Below are 22931 nucleotides of genomic sequence, written 5' to 3'. Positions count from 1 at the left end.
ATGTCCAGAACTTTAAAGAAATAAACATCCCTTCAGGTTTTAATGGTTGTTTATTTGATGAATTTCTCTCCATAGCTTCCTGTAGCTCATCATTTGTTCAATAAATGAGCACAGATTTTGCTTACTGGGTATTAATACTTATAAAAAAATTAGATTTTAAAATTCAAATAGACTTACTACTAAGATTATTTTTGTCATTAATAAAATTTAGCATTCAATATTTGCAACATCTGAATTTGTTAGTTGAACATGCTAAATTCTATTAGTTTTCCTTATTAATAGGGAAAAGTTTCTATAGGCTTCTGAAACACTAATTTTAGTTGAGAAGAAAGAATGATTAGTCTGCCTTTCAGATAGAGTGAACATTAAACTGAAATCACCCTGCAGAATAGGAAACAACTAGCTACTGGTAGTATATTTTTATCGAGTGTCAAACAAATTTGGTTATAATTCAGATTTCTTCCCATGAAGCTACTGTAGGTATTCTTAAAATACATCCTTAGGGTCAAATAATTACCTTTTGTGAGGTGTATAAGGCATATGGATTGTATAATCCAAACACCAAACTTACAGTTCATGCTATTCAAACTAGGGTTTTACAAGATTAGGCCTCCGATGATATTATTAGTAAAAAGAAAAATATAACCCTTAAACATTTCAGTTCTTCCTATACAGTGATTATGCTATGTTTTTAAAGGTATTTTTCAAAGACAAAAAATTGGGTATCTAATACAACTCAAAACTCATGCTCCAATTTTCATGAAATACACAAAATGTCGTATCTTTGAAGGGAATATTAGATAATTTTGCTTTATTAAATAGGCATATTGTATATCTACGTGGCAGTCAGTTAAGTTGAAGAAGAAGAAGAAGAAGAAGAAGAAGAAGAAGAAGAAGAAGAAGAAGAAGAAGAAGAAGAAGAAGAAGAAGGAGAAGAAGGAGAAGAAGGAGAAGAAGAAGGGTCAATTGCAGTTAGGGGAGTTAAATAAACATGATTTTTCCATTTGGGAATTCTTTTTTAACATCAGGAGCTGGCTTTCTTACAGTCCCCATATTTGAAATTAATGCTTCTAATGAAGTTAGAGGAAGAGGGTTTTAGAGGTGAATCTTATTAAAATAGTCACTGTAAAAATCTCTTACAAAGAGTCAAGATTAAATCTTAAACTTTGTTTTAAAAAATTGACTGAATTTTTTTTTAATGTTTCCTCCTTTTCTTTTAGATTTATTAGAGGGTAATTATAAAGTAGGATATAAACCTTTCAGGTCATTTGAAACAGACTGGAGGAACATTCATGAAGGAAGTGATGTGGCTCATTGACAAATCTTGCCCTCAGTAACTCTCATCAGAGCAGAGAGGGGCGGATATTTCAGAATAGCCACAGGAAGTATTTGCCATAAACACACAAGCAATACAGGAGGTTTGGGGGGTGGGGGTGGGGGTGCACTACAGGAAAGCTGCCTAGTTAGGGAGTGCTGCCCAGAGCATTTTGTGGAAGAGCTAAAAGAACAAAGAGAAACACGGAAATACCAGGACTGGAGTATTATATTCTTGAGTCATCAATTCAGATAAAATGGGATTTTAAAAAGCCAAACATTTTTGTGGGTTTCTTTCTCTTTTTATTGTTTTACATGTTTCTGTATGGGTGTTTTTAGCAAATGGAAATACATTTATAAACATACTTGAAATGTATCCCCCGCCCCACAAAAGAGATGGATCAATAGATGGGCAGATATGTGATAAAGCAAGATGTGATAAAGTAGATATTAATGGTAGAATATAGATGGTAGACATATAGGTATTTACTGTAAAATTTTCTCAACTTTTTCTGTAGGATTAAAAAATTTCATAGAAAATGTTACATGCAGAACTCAATGGCCTAGTACATTTTTTTCCCTATAGAAGACACAGCTGGAATAACAGTCACAGCTAAAATAGTTTGTGGACTTTTATCTTTTATCCCTGCCCTGAAAAAGGTGTGCCATATATATCACTTTTCCTGCTAAGCAAAAGTTGACCTTTTAAGCACCAAAACGTGCTTTCTATTTTAACAGTTTTAAGGAACTGGTTCTAAAATGTACAACTAAATATAGCTTTATATGTATTTTTAAATGCTAGATGCACTAAAATGGGAAAGAAATAAAACAGATTGCAATACTGGGAATGAAACTGAGAAATAAAATTTGTCCTGTGTTCCAAATAGGGCTATCAGTATTTCATCTGGTTCAGGTTTAGTGATGGACTTGGATTTGAGAAATGCTGAATGTTTTATTCTGTGAATTCATTCTCTAATTTGTCAAGAAAAAAGCGACCTAGTTAATAAATGTCCTTAAACACCACACCATGTCACACATAGACTTTTCTCCAAATAGAAAATCATACTGCTCTTGACCCAACGCTGGAGACGAAAGATATAAACAAACAAGAGCCATCTATGTGGAAGAACGAGAAGCCAGCAGGGGCAGAATAACGTGTCATATGTATGCTCTGGATGATGTCCGCCAGTTCTCTTTTCTGCTTCCCTTGGCCGTACAATATTATGTCAGGAGACCACCGGCCAGTTATCTGCCCCTCCAGACTGCAAATGTGTCTTTTGTTTCCAGAAAAAGCATGCTTAAACAAACCGAAAAGGAAGTAAATAAGGGCTGAAGTCAAGCCTGAAGTTGACTTTGGCATTTCACTCTTTCCCGAACCTCCAGGAAAATGGGGGATAAAAGCCAACACAGCACTTAAGATCGATGTGCGATAAATTTCCAGATCTATCCCACAGTTCCTCAAACAACCAAACACCAATGTGGTCTGGCACTATTTATCTCACAGGAGCAGGAACAAATTACCCAGAATTCGCTCTTCCTTTTTTTCTAGGTATTGCATCAGGCATCCAATAAGAAATAATCTGTGTGTTAGGAGCTCATGATCTGCATTTGAGCTTACCTAAAAGTTAATTCAAATATTTTCCGGGAACCTGTTATCAAAAGCCGTGGGCCTTTTTGGTTTGGTTTTGTTGTCAAAATTAGATGTTGTTGCCATCCTATTTCAGAAAGCTAAGACCTACCATTTTTTTTTTTCTTTTCTAGCCATGACTTTTTCCCTCTCCAAACTGGCTCTTGTATACATTGATGGTTGCTTAAGTCCTTTCTTGAGTTCTATCCCAGTTATGCTCACAAAGAGCCAGAAAAAAAAAAGGGAAAAAAAATTCCAAGGGAAAAAATCCCATAGACTGGCAATTCCTCTCCCTTTTCAGTCCTCGTGCTATTAAAACCCTTCTTTCCCTCAGAAAAGAAAATGATTCAGGTTGGAGAATGGGGATGATCCAGATAGGCCAACTTGACCCTAAAAGCCTAGGTAAAAACATTCAGCGCATGCCAATGGCTCGTTACTACTGTGGTACTATCTGGAGTTTGGCCCATCCCTGCTTTTTGATATTTCATACAACAAAAAGCTCTTTTGAAACTGGGTTAATGACATATAAAATGGCAGTGGCTGAATTTAAAAATATCCATTACTTAACTCACTGTAGTTAGTAACCACATTAATACACTGTAGCACGACCAACTGCTTCCATTCGTCTTATAGCTTTAGCATATGAGCTCTAATAATTTAAATATGACTGGATCGGTGAGTGAAAAGTCAAGTCAAAAAAAATAGAGGAGGAAAAAAATTGGAAAATGGAAAACTCGGTAAGTGCTGAGAAATTATAAATAACTCAAGAGGGAAACAGAGTTATCATAACAAAGGAAAATGAAATGAATTGAAATGAAATAGATTGAAAAATTGCTTTGACCATGAGTCTGTTTTAAATCGAGTCATTGGTTAACCCTGGCAACAAATTGTATTATGAAGAATAATATAGGAATGCTTGATTCATTTCCTTGTGGATTTTCTGGCCTTTTCTTCGAAATGTACATGTTTGCAAGCAGACTAGAGCATTTTCTTTTATTGAATAGTTGGGTGAAAGAATACATGGAATATATTTCATCTTAAAAACAACTGTCACAACCGTGACTCTGGTCTGGGGGATATCAGGCTCAAAGCCATAAAATGAAATACAAATGTCAAGAAATTATTTTTTAAGTTATATACACGATGACACATAAATGTGATATGAATGGGCCATTTCAGCCTTTTATGAATAAATATACTATGGTTTCCTATTGATAAATGAATCATCTCTAGAGGGAGCTTGTTAATGGTTAGACAAGGAATCACTGTGCAGTGCAGGATACTCACGTTTTAGGATGTTTCTTTGCTCTAATTCTTCAGTTGTGGGCCTCTGGCTAAGTCTCCTACGATGACAAAAAAGATATACTGCAGGTTACAAACAAGGCCCCCTTAGTGGGAAACAAAATAAAACAACAAACACGATATGTTTTTCCTGTTTTGAGAAACAGAAATTAACTTTTAAACCCATAAAAGTGTCCTTTCTGTTAGTTTGGAGACTAGAGATTCTGGCCGAGACTGCTAGCTAACCCCCATTACTTGTTCTCTCTCTTCCTTTCAGAAACAGAACTCCTTGAGCTTTGACTATAACCCCATCTTCCCCCCATCTCCCCCAGCTACAGCTTTCTGTCACCCGAGCAGCACGGTGTGGCTATGTGACCAAGTTCTTGCAATGGGATGTGAGCAGAAATGGTGTTTGTAGTTTCTACTTTTTACCCTTCTCTGCCTTTCCTTCTTCCACTTAAACATGGTCAGTGAGTCAGCTGGGATCATGTAGATGGAATACCCATGGGGAAGGAAGAGCAACAAGACAGAAGGAACCTGCGTACCTGGCTGACTGCAAGGAGCAATGCTCCCAGCCGTGCTGGACAGCCCGCTTACCTCTGGACTGTTACGTGAAAAAGAAATAAACATGTGGAAATGTTTGGACCACTGCATATGTCGGTCTCTGTTAAAGCAGCTTAGCCTTTTCCCTAATTCATACACAGTCATTCGGATCTAAAAAAGGCTGCCGCTTGAGAGTTCATTTCAACTTGGGAGATGATCAATCTACACTTCATAGTGTTTTAAGGGAAATACTGCTTTTGTAACCTCAATGAATTTCAAATGTATATAGTTCTCTTGAGATACCTAGCCCCTTCCCGTTTGCCTTCAAGATAAGCCAGGCTTACTTGTGATTAGTAGCTAACTCATTGTACACAAGAGCGGAATGTCCTGTGAACCCTTTCGAACTTTGTTCTTGGTCTTGTTTACGCTGTTGATTTGTTGTTAATCACAGACAAAAACTTCCTCTGGATGTAGGCTGAGTGTGTGCAAATTAATATCCATGAAAGGTAAATTTTAATATAGATACTACCAATTCTAAGTTTTTATAGCTGTGACAGAAATTATTGAAATCAATAATATTTTAAATAGCTCATTAAAACATTTGTTGAAGTTTAATCTCCATCAGAGCTCCCTTGAAATTAACTTAATTGTGAGCCCACAAAAAAACCACTGACTATCTATGCCAGCCCGAAGCTGTGCCATCCGTGTACTCATGTATCCTGTGCGACATATCCCTACTCCGTCATCCCCCAAACACATCATCCTTCCTTTGTTTACGGAGTTTCCTCCCTTTTCTTCTTCTCCAACTACTGATCCTATCTAATAATAGACAAACATGGTAATTGACTGTACCTTCGCTATGCCTCCCATTGGCTAATCAGCGTGATATGCAAATTAACCACCAACAAAGATGGTGGCTAATTTGCATACTGTAGGCAGGGCGGGATAGTGCCATCCCGCCGGCCCTGCCGCCATCTGGGCCTGCTATTTGCCACCTGGGGAGGTCGGGTGGGACAGCGCCATCCTGCCTGCCCTGCTATCTGCGACCTGGGGCGGGGGGCGTCCATGTGCGACCCGACTCAGGGCGGCCGGGCGGGGCAGCCAGGTGGGGCAGCAGCAATTAGCTGGCCTGCCCAGGCATCCCGTGTGCGACCCGACCCAGGGTGGCGGGGCGGGACAGCCTGCCTAGGCGTCCCTTTTGCGACCCGCCCGGGGCGGCGCCCCAACCCCCGGATTGGCCCTGCAGTGTGTGCGACCCGGGGAGGCAGGGCAGGCACCAAGGGATCGGGCCTGCCATCTGCCATCTGGGAAGCGGGCCTAAGCCAGCAGGTGGTTATCTCCCAAGGGGTCCCAGACTGTGAGAGGGCACAAGTGGGGCTGAGGGACACCCCCCACCCCCTCCCCCGCCAGTGCACAAATTTTTGTGCACCGGGCCTCTAGTGTCTTATAAATGATTAATACAGTGCCTTGATGGTTGGTGTCCGGGTTCTCCTGACAGTGAGAACTAAAGGCTCCTGGTTCTTTGCCCCTACGCAGCACTGACAGATCCTGCTCTGTCTCACAGGCCGTTCCCTTCCCCCGGCTAATGCACCTTGTGGTGTATGCGGGGTGGGAGAAGTCAGAAAAATAACCGACACTTAAGCTGCTACTAAAAATGAGAGCTTCAGCATTCATTTCTATTAAAACTGCCAGTTCAATGGACTTCCAACGTCACTAGTGGCAAAAATAAAAATCACCAAGAGCTGGATGCAGGAAGAGAAGTCAGATGATCTTTTATTTGAAGTTAAAGGAGGGAACTTCTGACATCGGGGCCGTGGTTACCTGACCTGGATGGAGCTGACCTTTGCAGCTAACTACTGTTTCCACAGTCTCATAGCCCACAGGACAGAGCCGCCTGGAAATCCCAGGAACGCTGGTGAGTCCGTGGACAAGGCTGATTCCTGTTTCGATGAATAAAACTGCAGTGGAACACTCGTGTGTTTATGTATTGTTTATGGCTGCTCTTGCTGAGCAGCTGCAACAGAGACCTTCTGGCCAGCAAAGCCTACACTATTTACGAACTGGTCCTTTATAGAAAAAGTCTGTCAACGTTTGGGTCAGGCTTTGGCAACCTCAAAGCCACTGACCGTCTGGACCGAAGCACAGGCTCTTTGAATGCTTCACCATCCAGCACCAACTTTAAAAGACCAGGTAGGCCAGGTGTGCCCTTACACAAGCCATTCACAATGACCTCAGGTTGGAAACCACAGGAGGGGGAAAGTATGTGTTCGTTGGTGCTGTACTAAAATTTCAGCCATTACCTGACTAGCTTGGTTCCAATTTGCTGTCGAATTTCCTGCCTCTCTTCTTCAGATGTCCGCTGCAAGATGTTCTTGTCCTCTAATTCTTTTTTGGACGGTCTGTTGCCCAGTTTGATAGCAAGAGTATCCCTTCGTCGAATTTTACTTGCCAAAGCACCTGAGGATTAGAAAAGGCAGAAATGCAGAAAAGGAGCCTTTTAACCGGTGCCACTCGGGTTACAGGGGGCATGGACTTCAAACTGAGTCCAGACCAAATTCTATGTCCACATGCAGGAGGGGAATTTTAATTAGCCTTGGGGTGGGGAGGAGGGCTTTTTTAGTTGGATGAGGTTCATTTTGAAAAACTGGAGAACTATTTTTAAAAATGTTCAGAAGAATGTTGGGGCACCATGAAAAACTTGGGAAGTATCACCTCATCATTTGGAAAGTGGTATTTGAAGTTTATTTTGCTGAAATGGCGAATCATGGAAACTACTGATTGCATAATGCCTTCTCTTTCTCAAGTCTAAATACTTAGCCCCTTTAGTATACTGTTCAGGAAATCCCTGTCTTCCCTCTTTCTCCATGCAGAAACCACTCTGGCAAAAGTCCACGTTTATACTAAAGTTTTAATCCTAAAGTACCCCAGAGATCCCTGACATCTCCACAGATGATAGTTAATACCAGATGGATGATAATGTTTGTTGTTGTTCGGAACAAATGGAAAGAAATTTGACAAACTGATGTTTAATCATAAATATGCTAATAACTTCTCAAAATCTATAAATTTAACTCAGGAATCCCTCCTAAGTCATCCTGCTTAGAAAAATTTTTAAAATAGCACTTTCCAGTTCCCTCATTTACACATAAATGGTTGGCTTTCGCTACTTTACTAGCATTCTTTCCTAGAAGGCATACCGTCTTACCATGGATGAGTGATTGTTTTTAATTCTTAAGAGGAATGTGTCATTTTTGACTCATTTCTCCCTCCTTTCTCCTTAAACTGCAGCATAAAAAAATAAGTGAAATTCTCAAACATTTCCCATGAGTAATCCAGGGAATCCTGCACTGATGCTCTTTATTCAACAAAGGTCCCAGGGAAGGGCTGACTTTGATCATCCTGAGAACCGCCTCCACCCTCAGGAAGCTTTAATCTTGGGACAAATACGAATGTGCCTAACTACGCCCCACTGCCCACCCCGCATGGAACCATCTTTTGGAAAGGCCTGTCAGCAGAAGCTAAACCTCAGGATATACACAGTTCTAATTTGAGAAAGGAATATGAGGGGAAAGAGAACTTCAGATGTTTGGTTTTTGGTGAGGCTTCTGTTCTTTATAAAACGCCGTGGCTTCTGCCCACCACCTTCCTCCCTCCCTACCTCCTGAGAAAAAGTCTTACTGTCTCCACTGCCGTCCTCATCTTCATCCTCTTCATCGTCATCGTCAGTGTACAAGATTGGCCCATCAGAGTCCGAGTCAGTGGCCCGGTACTCCCTTTGGCCTTCATCCTCCTGGGCACTGAAGGATTCGGAAGATTCTCCCATCAGCCCAGGAGCCAGTAGCTGAGGTGCTGCCTTTCCCAGCTCGTCTTTGGTTGTGAAACTGTCAAAGGCACAGAAACACAGGGGTGGTGTAAAGCTCAGAGCAACCCTCGGGGACACCCCAACACCATGAGAAGGAGTGCTTGTTGTGTGAGCACCCTTCAGGCTGGCGCAGGAAAAAGCAGACACAGGCCAGCGAAGTCACTGAAATGGAAGACCAGTATGCATGACTTAATCCTCCCAGTTTTAGATTCTTCATCTGTAAAATGAAAAGGATAGACTAGCTGGTGTCTGATATAGTTAGTACATGAATATGGTAAAACTATATTTTGCAAAATAATTTTTCCACAGCAATGGGGGTTCAGTGGAAAGAACAATAGAAGGATAGACTAGCTGGTGTCTGATATAGTTAGTACATGGGGGTTCAGTGGAAAGAACAATAGGCTAGGAGCTCCAGAATACCTGACTTAGTACTTTTTCTCTCTGTGCTTAGCTTCTTCATTTGTAAACCTGCCTGTCTTAAGACTATATTAACAACATAAGATGGAATGTGTGGAAGTTAAGTGGACTTTTTAGAATAAATTTATGTCTAAGGATGTAAGCTTTTTCTATTATTGAGCTTGGAAAGAGTATCTGGTTTAAAGTGCATATGTACAATGGAATATTACTCAGCCATAAACAAGAATGAATTCTTACTATTTGCAATAACAGGCATGGACCTAGAGCAAGCATGTCAAACTCATGGCCCGCAGGCCGCATGCCTCAGTTATTCGGCTGGTGTTAGCCTTTGAGTTTGACATGATTGAGAGGGTATTATGCTAAGTGAAATAAGGCAACAGATACCATATGATCTCACTTATATGTGGAATCTAACAAACAACAAACAAACACAAATGAACAAATAAAACAGAAACAGATGCATAGACACAGAACAAACTGAGGGTTGCCAGAAAGGAGGGGGGTAGGGGGGCTGAAAAAGGTAAGGGATTAAGAAGTACAAACTGGTAGTTACAAATACTCACAGGGATGTAGAGTACAGCACAGGGAATATAGTCAATAACATTGTAATAACTATGCATGGTTACTTGAAATACGGGGGACCACTTTGTCAAGTATGATTGTCTAACCACTAGCTATACACCTGAAACTAATATAATACTGAATGTCAATATAATTAAAAAATAAAATAGTTACTATAAATACGAAATGCTTTTAAATTTTCATAGACTAAAATAAAAAATATATACTTTACATAAAATAATATAGAAAACAATATAATCTTCATTTTAAGATACAGAAGATTCTCAAATTGCTATCTGATATAAACAGAAGAATCCAAATTTAGATGTCACACTTCTGAAAGGCCGTGTAGTGGAAAACATGGGCTTGCTATTCTCACTAACTAAAAAAAGCCAAAACCAGTTCTTTGTATAATAAAAACAAGTAAACTTTGTCAGAGTCAGAGGTGTTGAAAATTTTTTTGGGTTACAAGCCTAGGTGCTTTCCAAAATCTCTATTATTCACATATTAGAAAAATCCAACAGCCAGAATACTTGTTTTCAAAGGGGGAAATAGAAAATTTCATTTTTATTGTATAAAATGTACATGGCGACAATGCGGTACCATCTCACATCTGTCAGACTGGCTATCATCAACAAATCAACAAATGACAAGTGCTGGCGAGGATGCGGAGAAAAAGGAACCCTCGTGCACTGCTGGTGGGAATGCAGACTGTGGAGAACAGTATAGAGTTTCCTCAAAAAACTAAAAATGGAACTCCCATTTGACCCAGTGATCCCACTGCTAAGAATATATCCCAAGAAACTAGAAACACCAATCAGGAAGGATATATGCACCCCTATGTTCATAGTGGCACAATTCACCATAGCTAAGATTTGGAAACAGCCTAAGTGCTCATCAGCATATGAGTGGATTAAAAAACTGTGGTGCACCTACACAATGGAATACTATGCTGCGGTAAAAAAGGAATTCTTACCATTTGCAACAGCATGGATGGACTTGGAAAGCATTATGCTAAGTGAAATAAGCCAGTCAGAGAAAGATAAATATCACATGATCTCACTCATTTATGGAATATAAAGAACAACATAAACTGATGAACAAAAACAGATCCAGACACAGAGAAGCAAAAATCAGACCGTCAAACCTCAGAGGGAAGGTAGGGGAAGGTGGGGGTAAAGGGAGAGATCAACCAAAGGACTTGTATGAATACATATAAGCCTAACCAATGGACACAGACAACAGGGGGGTGAGGGCATGAGTGGGGGAAATGGGGGAGTAATGGGGGGATAAATACCTTAATCAATAAAGAAAAAACTGTACATGGCATAAAATTTAACATTTTACCCATTTTTAAGTGCACAGTTCAGTTGCATTAAGTATATTCACATTGTGTAAAACCATCACCACCATCTACCTCCAGAACTTTTTCATCTTCCCAAACGAAAACTCTGTACCCATTAAATAATAACTTCCTATTGTCCCCCTCAGCCCCTGGCAGCTACCATTCTACTTCCTGTCTTTATGAAATTTACTATTCTAGGTGCTTCATATAACTGAAATTATACATGTGTCCTTTTGTGTCTGACCTACTTCCGTTAGTATGTCTTTAAGGTTTATCCATTTGGTAGCATATGTCAAAATTTCCTTCCTTTTTTAAGGTTGAATCATATTCCATTGTATGTATATGCCACATTTTGTTTATCCATTCATCAGCTGACAAACATTTGGGTTGTCTTTACCTTTTGGTTATTGTGAATAATGCTGCTGTGAACCTCGGTGTACAAGTATCGTTTGAGTACTTGCTTTCAATTCTCTTGGCAATATTTACAGAAGAAGAATTACAGGACCACATGGCAAGTCTATGTTTAATCTTTTGAGGAACCACCATACTGTTTCCACAGTGTGAAATCTCATTTTAAATGAGAGAAGATCTATTTTATGGGTAAGCTTTTCCGTAGTCTGGATTTCTAGTTGATTGCCACTGGAGGCCATTCTTGTTTGCGACTGTGGGTGACCACAACCCATTTAAAAGATTTGCCAATTAATAACGCATTCTGAAGAGCAAAACAAAAGATACTTCAGGATGGAGCCCTGGCATTTGTTCATTCATTAATTTATGTTATCGATTATTATTTTAACCTCCCTTGTATTTTACAATGTTTTATAGTTTTCAAAGACTTCTGCATACATTTATAACTTACAACTGTTCTATAGCATAAGGAGGGCAGATAATTTATAGTTCATGGAACCCAGGAGGGCCATGAGTGAATTGCCCAACCACGGAAGCAAGTCCAGTCTAGAACCCAGACTTCAGTCTCCTGGTCTACCTATTAAATGTTATGCTATATGATATTTTATTTATGCTTAGTATTATAAGTTATAATGGGTTATAAGTTATATTATGGTTTATATTTAATGTTAAATATTATACTCCAATTTTACATCAGTCAACTCATGATTTGGCTTTTATATTTCTCAGAGGCTCCTGGGCACATTAGACAATACAGTGCACTCCGTGAATGTTTGTGGAAATGGACTAAGCAGATTCAAGGCCCTTTTGAATATGGGCTCCAGATGGGCTTATTAGTTTCTGCCTTCAGTTATACCAGACATACACGGTACTGACGAAGCTGCCAATGAAGGGAAATCTACCAAATAGTTACCACCCTGCAATGTGTGAACAGAGGTAGGTATTTTTACACATGGCCACTTGTCTTCTTTAAAGTTCTGATATTTGTATTCCAAACAGAAGCCCCTTCATAAGACGACAGGATTTCACACATTCGTTGACTAAACATAACTGGGGGAGAGTTCTAAGTAAAGCAAGTGACTAAGAGCCAGAAATTCAAATTCCAATATCCGCTTAAAAACAGAAGAAAGAATTTGGAAGGAAATTTGGGAGACTACTTATTTCAGGCTCATTAACTCGAGAGCAAACGCAAACCATCCCTGCGGGATGAGCTGTAATTTAACGTTATTTTGAAGAATATAGGAAGAAGAAAATCTCTCTGCTCTCTTCTAGGAAAGCAGGGTAGTTGCCCTGAGTGACAGGAAAACCGATTATGCAAACCCCGATGGCTCATTATGTCCTAAGCTCACTTTGTCTGATCACAGTCCCAGTGGAAATGGAGAGCAGATGCTCAGCGCTCTCGTCTGACAGTCCTGCGAGTTCTTGGCTGAAGACTGACATCGCCCCCAGCATGCAGCATGGCGCTTCGCACAGCACAGTGTCCTCCCTAAATGTTTGTGGAAGTGAGCTGGACAGTCAGATCACCTTTGGGTACGGGCCCTCTCAGTCTGAAGACCACTTATGCCGGAATCACTTTATAGGCTGCACCTTGTATTGAAAAATAAACGCATATACTCAATCTATTTCCCTAAGTACAGGCCTATCTTAAACTTCCTGGCCATGTTGGATATCATTTTGGTAAGAAGTAGAGTTAATTATAATGTCTTGCTCACTTTTGTATCTTCGGTGCTTGGTACACTGCCCAGCACACAGAAGGCAAGCGAAAACACATGCTGAAAGGACTGTGTAGGTCTAAAGGTTGGAATTGATGCTGGAAAACACTCACTATAAATAAAGACATTTGCTAAGTGCTGGAAGTACTAGGGATACCATAACCACTCATCTCAACATCTTCTGTTCCCATAGCATTTATTAGCATGTCAAACAAAGAAAGTAATTTGCAATTTAACCTTTATTTATCATTCCTTGGCTTTTCTTTGAATGATGGTGCTCAAGATGATAAAACAAAAAAGAACAAAACAAACAAACAAACAAAAAAGCCCTGGCCGGTTTGGCTCAGTGGATAGAGCGTCAGCCTGCAGACTCAAGGGTCCCAGGTTCGATTCCAGTCAAGGGCATGTACCTTGATTGTGGGCACATCCCCAGTAGGGGGTGTGCAGGAGGCAGCTGATCGATGTTTCTCTCTCATCGATGTTTCTTTTTTTTTTTTTTCCTTTTTAAATATATATATTTTTATTGATTTCAGAGAGGAAGGGAGAGGGATAGAGAGTTAGAAACATCAATGATGAGAGAGAATCATTGATTTTTACGCCCCCTACTGGGGACTGAGTCCGCAACCCGGGCACGTGCCCTTAACTGGAATCGAACCCAGGACCCTTCAGTCTGCAGGCCGACGCTCTATCCACTGAGCCAAACCAGACAGGGCATCTCATTGATGTTTCTAACTCTCTATCCCTCTCCCTTCCTCTCTGTAAAAATCAATAAAATATATTAAAAAACAAACAAATAAAAATCAAGAATGAACACATAAAAAAAAGCAGAAGTGGAAGCAACTACTTTGGAAACTTATAAAATTACTTAGGGCATGGAATGTGCTGTGCAATCCTGGGTCTATACCCAGCTCTGCCACTGACTACCTGGGTAATCTTGGAAAACTATTTTACTTCTCTCAGTGTCAGTTTTCTCACCTATTAAACAGAAATATTTCAGGGAAGCTTATGTGAATTAAATAACTGACGGTTCCTGACAGTAATAGGTATTCAATCAATGAAGGTTATTATTATCAGTAATTGAATCAAGTTAATATTTTAGTCTATTGATTCAAATCAATGTTTTAAAACATGATTAAGATTTTTTTTGAAAAAGAAAATATTAAATTAAGTGATCTGAAGAGTGAACTTGGTTTTATTCTTAAAACAATAGAAAAGAGGCTGGATTTACGAGGTCTAAGCCTTCCCTAGACAGAATTGGTGTCCACTATAATCTGGCAGCCTGTGTGTCAGGACAGCTAACATGGCTCATTTACCTTTAAGTAGAACATGTACAGGACTCTGTGAATAATGCAGTGAACAGCGGAGGAGGAGGACCCTAGGATGAATTCCAGGTTTCTGGCTTGGGCAACTAGATGATGGCATGCCTGTGGCATACCAGCTTCTGCACTGGTTGCTGGGATACTGAGGTAAATAAGACATGTGTTGGTTAATTCTGTCCCAGTTAGGAAAAAGCATTGCCAGAGTAGAGTAGATGCAATAACCAAATCTGTCTGGATGAGCCCTGAAAGGCTCCAAGGAGGAGATAACATTTAGTTGGGTGGGGAGTTAAAGAAGCAAGAAGCAGAGCCGCTCTGACGTTGGAGGAAAAGGAGTTGGAATTTGACGGAGGTCTTTCCTGATGGCTTTTATTTTCCTAGAGAAGGAGACGGCTAAACAACTTGTTGAAATGAAGGTAGGCAGGAGTGGATGAGCAACTTAGACAAGTGGTAAAGACTTAACCACTGCAAGGAAAGAGAAGGGAACAGCTTAGGGAAAAGAAAGGACTGCTGAGGAGTGATGAGGCAGCTCTAAATGTACATGAAAGGCCCATGTCACTGTCCCCAGCCCAGGGCCTTCCTGGGACAGGGCTATGCAAAACCAGTGCCTGGATGACATGTGTTGGTCTAACAATCACTAGATTAAATTACAAAAGAAAACAAAGTAGGTTCCCTTGTTTCCAGTAGAATGGTTTAGTGATCTTTAGTACTCAGCTTCGGGGAACGCAGAGGGAATATGGGGTTGGGGACCCGACTCACCATTTTGCATTTTCTCTGCTAACACTGAAGCCAGTGCCTGAGTGGACAGTGGTTGTGTTTGTCGGCTCTTCAGTCCAGAGAAGCTGACTCACGTCTAAGGTAGGGACGGGCACGTCGTCTCCATTGCTGACCAGGACAATAGGAGTGTCTGCAGCAAAAACGCACTGTTCCTCCAGAACAAGATGAGGGTCGGGGGGAGGAGGAGGAGGGGTCACAGGCGGTGGAGGGACCGCAGACTTGGGTTTGCCTGTGCTCAGCTCCTCGGTCTCAGGGCCCGCTGGCTCAGTTTTGAGACTCTCCACCTTGGCCTCCGATGGCTTTCCTTTAAGGTCGGACGTACCAGCAGTGGTTGCATCTGAGGATGGCCGAGGCGTGGGCCGCTTGCCAGTTTTTTTCTTGCCCTTTGTGGTTCCCACCGTCCCAGTTTTGCTAGAAACTGTCTCCTTTGAAGTTTTGAGAAAAGACGAAGAAGAAGTAGATGGTGACGCTGATGCTTTGGAGCCCGTAGTCTTTTTGGAATGAGAGGAACCAGCTAAAATAGAGAGATTTTGCATTAGAAGTCAGAGAAGACAGCACTTTCCAAACAAGCTAACCAAGCTGCAATTGTCAATGACAACATCCCCTTAAAAATTTTAAAATGTATTGAAAAACAAGTGACTAAAAGAAAATTATAATGGTTTGGTTTTCTGCCCCCTCCGTGCCTCCAATCAAAGAGGGAGTGATGCTTGAGGCAAAACCCAAAGAGATAAGGGTCCTTTGTTTGTTTCTCCCTCCTTTAGTCTTTACCGGGGCCAGCCAAAGGGAGTCCTCAGCTCCTTGTCTTTTGGGTGACCTGAAAAAGCCCCTCCATGCTCCAAAGTACGGATACTATCATGTGCAGAGGACAGACACCGGCAGCTGTCTGGGGATAGCACAGTGGTTCCCAAACTTATTTGGCCTACCGCCTCCTTTCCAGAAAAAATATTACTCAGCGCCCCCTGGAAATTAATTTTTTTAAAATTTTAATAGCAATTAAACAGAAAGATATATGTATTAATGTTTCTACCTTTTTCGTAAAATATAGTAAAGAAAGGTGTAAATTAGAAACATTGAAGTTTGAAATTATGAAACTATTTATTGAACTCAGAATAGAAAGGTAATACAAAAAAAGTTAAAACAAATGCACCTGTGGCTATCACCGCCCCGCCCTGGATCGCTGCAGCGCCCACCAGGGGGCGGTAGCACCCACTTTGGGAATCACTGGGATAGCACAAGGCTGAGCTCATCACAAGTGATGCAGGTTCTATGGTGTCTTCCTGGGAATGGCGTGGCCCACGTTCAGAAGAGGTCTGGGTATATACCACCAGCTCCTTTCTGGGCCAAAAGCAAATGTTCTCATCTTACTGCTAAGAGAATGAACTCTAACCCAGCTCTCCGCACGGCCCCAGTGAGAAGCCTGCCGTGCTGGACCGTACCACCATGGGCAATGGTGATGGACAGAGTAAAAGCACATGGCCACCTGTAAAAGTCAAGCCGCCTGCAAAATATCAAAGGCAGAAACATTTCTTTTCTACAAAAAAAGTCTAAGTGGGTACTAGTTGAATAATTTGAAGAAAAAGAGTATCATTGGATCTTCTGACAACTGCTTATGTTCCTCTAGGGCAGTGGTTCTCAACCTTCTGGCCCTTTAAATACAGTTCCTCATGTTGTGACTCAACCATACAATTATTTTCGTTGCTACTTCGTAACTGTAATTTTGCTACTGTTATGAATCGTAATGTAAATATCTGATATGCAGGATGGTCTTAGGCGACCCCTGTGAAAGGGTCGTTTGACCGCCAAAGGGGTCGCGACCCACAGGTTGAGAACCGCTGCTCTAGGGACTTGGTCAGTGGTGTGTTTGCCTACTTCTGGATAGAGCTGCCTTTATTTAACTAAACCATTTTCAGGAAAAGAGAGGTTAGCTCTCCATCCTTTATATGATCTTAGGAAATACAGTTAGACTCATATGAGAACGCACTTTTGTTTCGTGAGCTCTAGGACCTACACATTTTTCCTAATTGCTTTTTCTGTTGTAATGTTGTATGTCCCTTCTTTTTCACGAGGGGTTAAACTGCCTTCCACAGAGCTATCAGACAATATCTGATTAGTATTGTGAAGCCAATCTGACTTGCACACTGATGTTATTGTAACTTACCTCTGGTTAAGTCAATTGGGAGGGTCCCAAGATGAAGAACAAATAAAGGAATAGACAATGAGATGGAAGACTTCACCAATTCTGATATACTACAAGAAGCCAGTCTCACATGGTGACAAGATCCAGGCTTACAAGAAGTCTCCATAGCTTGGGGCTTTATTATTTTAGATATACACAATAACTAGTATTCTCCTCCTCCAAGTCTGGCCTGTCAATACTATTTTTTTTTCATGGTTAGTTCTCTCTTGATAAACTGGTTCATGGGACAGTTTGCCTGCAGCCAGCCAGCTGTGGTTAATTCTACTTTTTTGAAGTTAGCAATCTTCACTTGTTTCTAAGACAAACAAATTAAGCAAACTCCTGCAATCTAAGTCCATTCTAAATTTATTTTTCACAACAAATATGGTAAGGATTTTATGTCTAAACATGTTCCATTATTTTCTTAGGTAAATTGAACATAATCCCTTCCAAATAGCAATTCGAACAGGACTTTGCTGAAATCAGCCATGTTGCTTAAGTCACCTTGAGTGAAGGCCAGGACCAAAAAGAAATGCCACCTCTCCCAGTTAACTGCTTTTGTTGTTATCAAAGTGCATGACACTGTATGAGAAAGAACACAAGATAGGAGATTTGCCTTATTTCATGGGCAATGTAGCTGACTGTGCCAAACAGCTATCTGGTCACCTGGAGATGTATACTAATTAGGTAATAGAAATAGAATCTTAACCGATAGCTTTCCTTGAGAAAAACATCTGAATCAACATCAAGAACAGCATTTGAAGTAACTTTCCAAAAAGTCAACGTTATTCAAGTGAAACATTACCATGTAGAAAATTCTAAGTGATTACAAATGGAATATCAGCTGGATTCTGATGGAGTGTTATCAATATTTGACAAAAGGATCCTTGTATGACGGACTTGATAGTATACTTCAATGCAACCGTTTCTCTGTGGCAGCCCCGTGAATAGCAACATTTTTATATACACTGTGGACCAGTCGGGCCTCTTTAAATATAATGGATAACATGACTGTACTATTCTCTTAGGAACATCATGAGTCTGTAAATAAATCTTCAAGTTATAAAATATCTGGAAATAACTCAAAAATCTTTCATGGAAGCTGTCCCCTGCCCTGGCATTAATCAGCTTTCTTCTGAGAGAAGGAAGACGGAGTGTAAGCCGAGCCCATAGCGAGCCGCTACCATGTGGGTATGAGGAAGAGGGAAGGATGTGTGAGGCAGGTCTTAATTCTCAAGGACTGGCCTCCCGTTTGGAGCTTTTCTTGAAGAAGCGGATCAGAGCCTGCATCACATCAGGCTGATCCTACGGTGTGCTAGGCAGTCAGGAAAATACATGTGAAAATACATGGATGCTGACATGTGAGGGCAGCTGGCCCCTCAGGAAATGGCCTGCACGCATTGTTGGCAGGGCATTCTGAGACATTTCATTTAGCCCTCATTAGAAGAGACCCAGCCACTCAAGGTCAAAGGCCGAAGAGAGGGACACAAGGAAGGAGACATCTATCTACGTTCAGAGATCTGTCATACCGTCAACTAAGCCATTCTCCAAACTTGAGCATTATGAATTACAAAGGGAAAAAGATCAACAACAAGGCAAATCACGGTAGCTGATTGCAAGAACGTTGCTGCTGATTTTAGGGAAAATAAGGTTTGCTAAAAGACAGGACTTTTATGCACGTGTTAATGGCAAAAAGCCACCCAGCATGTGTATTTTGATTAATGTCTCGTAAAAGCTGGGTGGCATGGTGGGCTTCCTCATGCCACTTCACTGGAAGATGGGCGCTCCCTTTGGGTTAAGCATATCTGATGTGAAAGGAGAGCTGGATACATATCACTTGCCGATGCTGTAGATCACCAAAACATCCCCTGTGCAGTGGTCGGCAAACTGCGGCTCGCGAGCCACATGCGGCTCTTTGGCCCCTTGAGTGTGGCTCTTCCACAAAATACCACGTGCGGGCGCGCACGTACAGTGTGATTGAAACTTCGTGGCCCATGCGCAGAAGTCGGTATTTTGTGGAAGAGCCACACTCAAGGGGCCAAAGAGCTGCATGTGGCTCGTGAGCCGCAGTTTGCCGACCACTGCCCTGGTGAACTGCAATAGTGACTTGTAACCACACAGTAGGATGCTTTCCTTCTAACCGATTAAAGTCCTTTGTTTGGGGCGGAGGGAGCTCTGAGCATGTAACTTTTAACTCTGCTGAAACAGGAATGACTCAACAGAGAGTGGTGGGCTGACCCAACCGTTGTCGTTTATGAATAGATAAATGATTAGGTATGTGGACATATTTAAGACAATACAATACAGCAACTATGTCAAAGATGCAGTGTCACATTTTTATGTGCAAACCTAAGACATTCTGAAAGAAAACCCAAGCCAAAAATCTACCCATAAACTCAAACAGGCAGAAGGCCAGTTGATGTCTACATAATATCATATCAGATCATCGCCATTCACCAGGCACACTGCTTTCCTGTTTCTTTCTGAAGGTCCTCATGCAGATAAGTGGCTACTCAGGATGAAAGAGGTCTATTCACCCCCAAACTAATGAGGTCAACTAATCAACTGGTCAACTTTCTTTTGATGGAGATAGCAACAAAGGAATCTCCTGGGCATTCTCGGTGTCAAAGCTAAACGCACTGGTGTTCCATCCTAAGACACCAGACAATCAAAAGGCTACCATCCAAATCAGCCCCACCCCAGAGCCGTGCACCCTGGACTCAACCCCACTGGGGGCATACTTACCAGCCTCTCGGGTCGTGTTTCGGCTTGTTGGCTTGGGTGGAGGGATGGGGGCCTGTTTACCAGAAGACTTGGTATTTTTTTTAATAGGAGGCACTTCGTCACCCTTGGGGCTGGCCCCAGCAGCAGCCCCTTTTGGAGGCACAGGTGTTTTGGGGGGCTTAGGTTTGGGTTTAGGCTTAGGAAGAGTTGAAGGAGGTGGAGCAGGAGCTGCCGGTGATTCAGAGTGGTTTTCAGTGTTCTCTACAAATGAGAAAGTGAACAGAAGCAGACTGATACAGACACACGCCATATGCGTAGCAGGAGTGAGACAAACGGTGACAGCGATACAAACATGCAGCTGCTTGGCCCTTGGGAACCAGGGTGGCGTTCTGCACCAGAGAGAGCAATGTTTGGAGTCAGAACAAAGGCTGAAAGCCAAACCAGGCTGCGTTGTCTGGGGACATGAATCACTCCTGTGATAACACAGGGTTGCACAAGTTATGTTGATGAAGTTACGTTCAGGATGAATATAAATGTCCATCGTCAGGGGCTGACACCAGCCTTGAATTGGTGGCTGCTGGATGATGGCGTGAGCATGATTGCTACACTGAATTTCACAAAACTGAAGGGCTCCCGAGAGTGACTGACCAGCACATTACACACACCACCACGGGGTGAGGGGCTTACTACCCGTGATGGCTGGACCCACAGTTACCTTGGTCCCCTTGCTGTCAGAACTTAAGACCCGTCAACCAGACGGGTGGTGCTCTGTCTCACTGGGGTCAAAACCCAGTAACTTTCTAATCTAAGAGAGCCTCTGTGGAACCCTTTACAGGAAGCACAATGCACCAAAGGATGAACTGTTTTCTCAAGCTCTCCTGGTGCGGTCGGGCAGCTTCCTGTCTTATAACAGCTTCCTCTGGCCTGTCCTAACAGTGCCACGACTACAGGGACAGAATCCAAAAACTACCAAACTTGTTTTGTGATGTAAAAACACAAGTAACAATTTTGAAAAGACAAGGGTTAAACTTTATTTTAAAAATTTTATATCTAAGAATATGAACCTCTCACAAGGTTTTGCCTAGCCCTAGCTGAAGGAGAAATAGTATTTGTCTCTCATTACTGAAAGTGGAGATATGGAATGCTCATTCATATAGTCGCATCTCTATTTTTCCTAATAGTGATTGATTGACATGAAAATACAGTTCTGGTCCAAAGAGCTAAGCAGCATTTCTTTATACATGGAGCACAATAAAAAAACATAAGACAGTATTCAGACAAGACTAAGCCTTCGCTGGATGTTTCCTCCCATTATTGAATGAGCAAGAAAAAGTTTAATATTAGCATGCATCACACTTCTTATCCTAGAAAGTGAGGACTTCACCCCTGCCCCCCCTGCCGTGTTTCTACATCCCCATCAAACCACTGATATAACCACCATAAAAATGACTCAAGCTATGGTAGGTAATCAGTAGAACTTCTTCTATCCTCCCTCCGTGAAACCCACCTCAGCCACTGTAGCCCAACTTGACCCCTCCTGCACGTGAATTTATTGTAGCTACAGGTTCAACATGCATCAGAGGCTGCTTTGTGTTTGCCTTTCTGTTTATATATCGCGTCTCCCCAACTGAGCAGTGACTCTCTTCACCTACCTGGTCTGAACCAGGAGGCCACTGAATCACAAAAGTCAGTTAGGTTTGAGAACAACACAAGTTAATGCACACCTAAAACATCTATCTCTATATATAAAAGCCTAAGCGACCATTATGGCCGGGTGACCAGCCGGTAGCTATGATACGATCTATCTCTATATATAAAAGCCTAAGCGACCGTTATGGCCGGGTGACCAGCCGGTAGCTATGATACGCATTGAACAACAGGGGGCAGATGCTCAATGCAGGAGCTGCCCCCTGGTGGTCAGTGTGCTCCCACAGCCAACCTCCCGCAGCCCCTCCCCTCAGCTGGCCAGCCGCAATCGGGACTGGGCGAGACAGTCCTGATCACCAACCAGGCCGAGGGATCCCACCCATGCACGATTCATGCACCGGGCCTCTAGTTTTAACATAAAACATATAACTAGACATTGACTTGCCAGTCTTTTGATGTAGGGCAGAAGCCTATTCTTTAAGTACTTCTTCATTCGAAGGTTAGCTCCTAGCATAATATCATGTGTAGAATTCAAGCCCAATAATATTTTCTGGTGAGAGCCAGTCAAACAGACTGACAACACTTGCTCTCTCTATTCCCTTTCACACCACCAACTCTCACATTCCCCTCTGCTGCCTTCATGGCAGACCATGGAGGGATCTTTTTTCTTTCTGCCCATGGCTTTAAATTCTAAAGTCATACCCCAAAGAATCCAGCTTCTGGGTTTGGGAAGGAGGAGATGGTTCGCTCTATGACATTTGGGAACGACAATCCCTCCTGGGTGGAAAATGAACACAGTGCACGCAAACTCTCGGCCGGCTCTTGGAGAAGCATGGCCTGCTCCTTTCTCTGCGACCACCACCAATTACCGCTGTGTGTTTGCCACCTGGCTGATGTTTATGTTTACCCTGTGGTGATTCTGGAGGGGGGTGTGTGCACACACAAACAGTATGCTTTTCTGACTAAATTATAAACGACTATTGTCTAAAATTTTAAGCAGAACACTTTAAACATCATGTCTATTCAATGAATGTGACTGGTTAGCAGACAGTTATTAACAGCATGCATTAGTAGAAAACAAACTCCTCCTTTTATCTGGGAGATAATGAATTCAGTCAAGTTATATTTTTAACTATTGCCATATGACCTGAAGACATGATTAAGTTGATGGAGTCTATGCGTATTATCTTTTCCAGAGGAGGTTCATTAATAAAGGCTGCC

The 22931-nt window shown here is 41.8% G+C and overlaps 1 protein-coding gene across 9 annotated transcripts in view; it reads right to left on the bottom strand.

The window, feature by feature from the left end:
• PHACTR2 (phosphatase and actin regulator 2) overlaps positions 1 to 22931 on the bottom strand; it is a 170808-nt gene that overhangs the window by 27189 nt on the left and 120688 nt on the right. For 7 of the 9 annotated variants that reach the window (XM_005859084.2, XM_014533899.1, XM_005859081.2 and 4 more), the window contains exons 5-9: positions 20085 to 20324; positions 15146 to 15677; positions 8444 to 8646; positions 7066 to 7222; positions 4229 to 4284 (exon numbers count right to left, since the gene is read on the bottom strand). In XM_005859084.2, the coding sequence (XP_005859146.1) occupies positions 4229 to 4284; positions 7066 to 7222; positions 8444 to 8646; positions 15146 to 15677; positions 20085 to 20324 (1188 nt within the window). The remainder of the gene's footprint in view (positions 1 to 4228; positions 4285 to 7065; positions 7223 to 8443; positions 8647 to 15145; positions 15678 to 20084; positions 20325 to 22931) is intronic. The other 2 variants (XM_014533898.1, XM_005859085.2) reach the window with 1 other exon arrangement.

This window comes from Myotis brandtii, unplaced genomic scaffold (genome assembly GCF_000412655.1).
Source record: "Myotis brandtii unplaced genomic scaffold, ASM41265v1 scaffold123, whole genome shotgun sequence".
In the NCBI taxonomy this organism is placed as follows: domain Eukaryota; kingdom Metazoa; phylum Chordata; class Mammalia; order Chiroptera; family Vespertilionidae; genus Myotis; species Myotis brandtii.
Note: the sequence above shows the minus strand (reverse complement) of the source record. Positions and strands in the feature narration are given on the sequence as shown.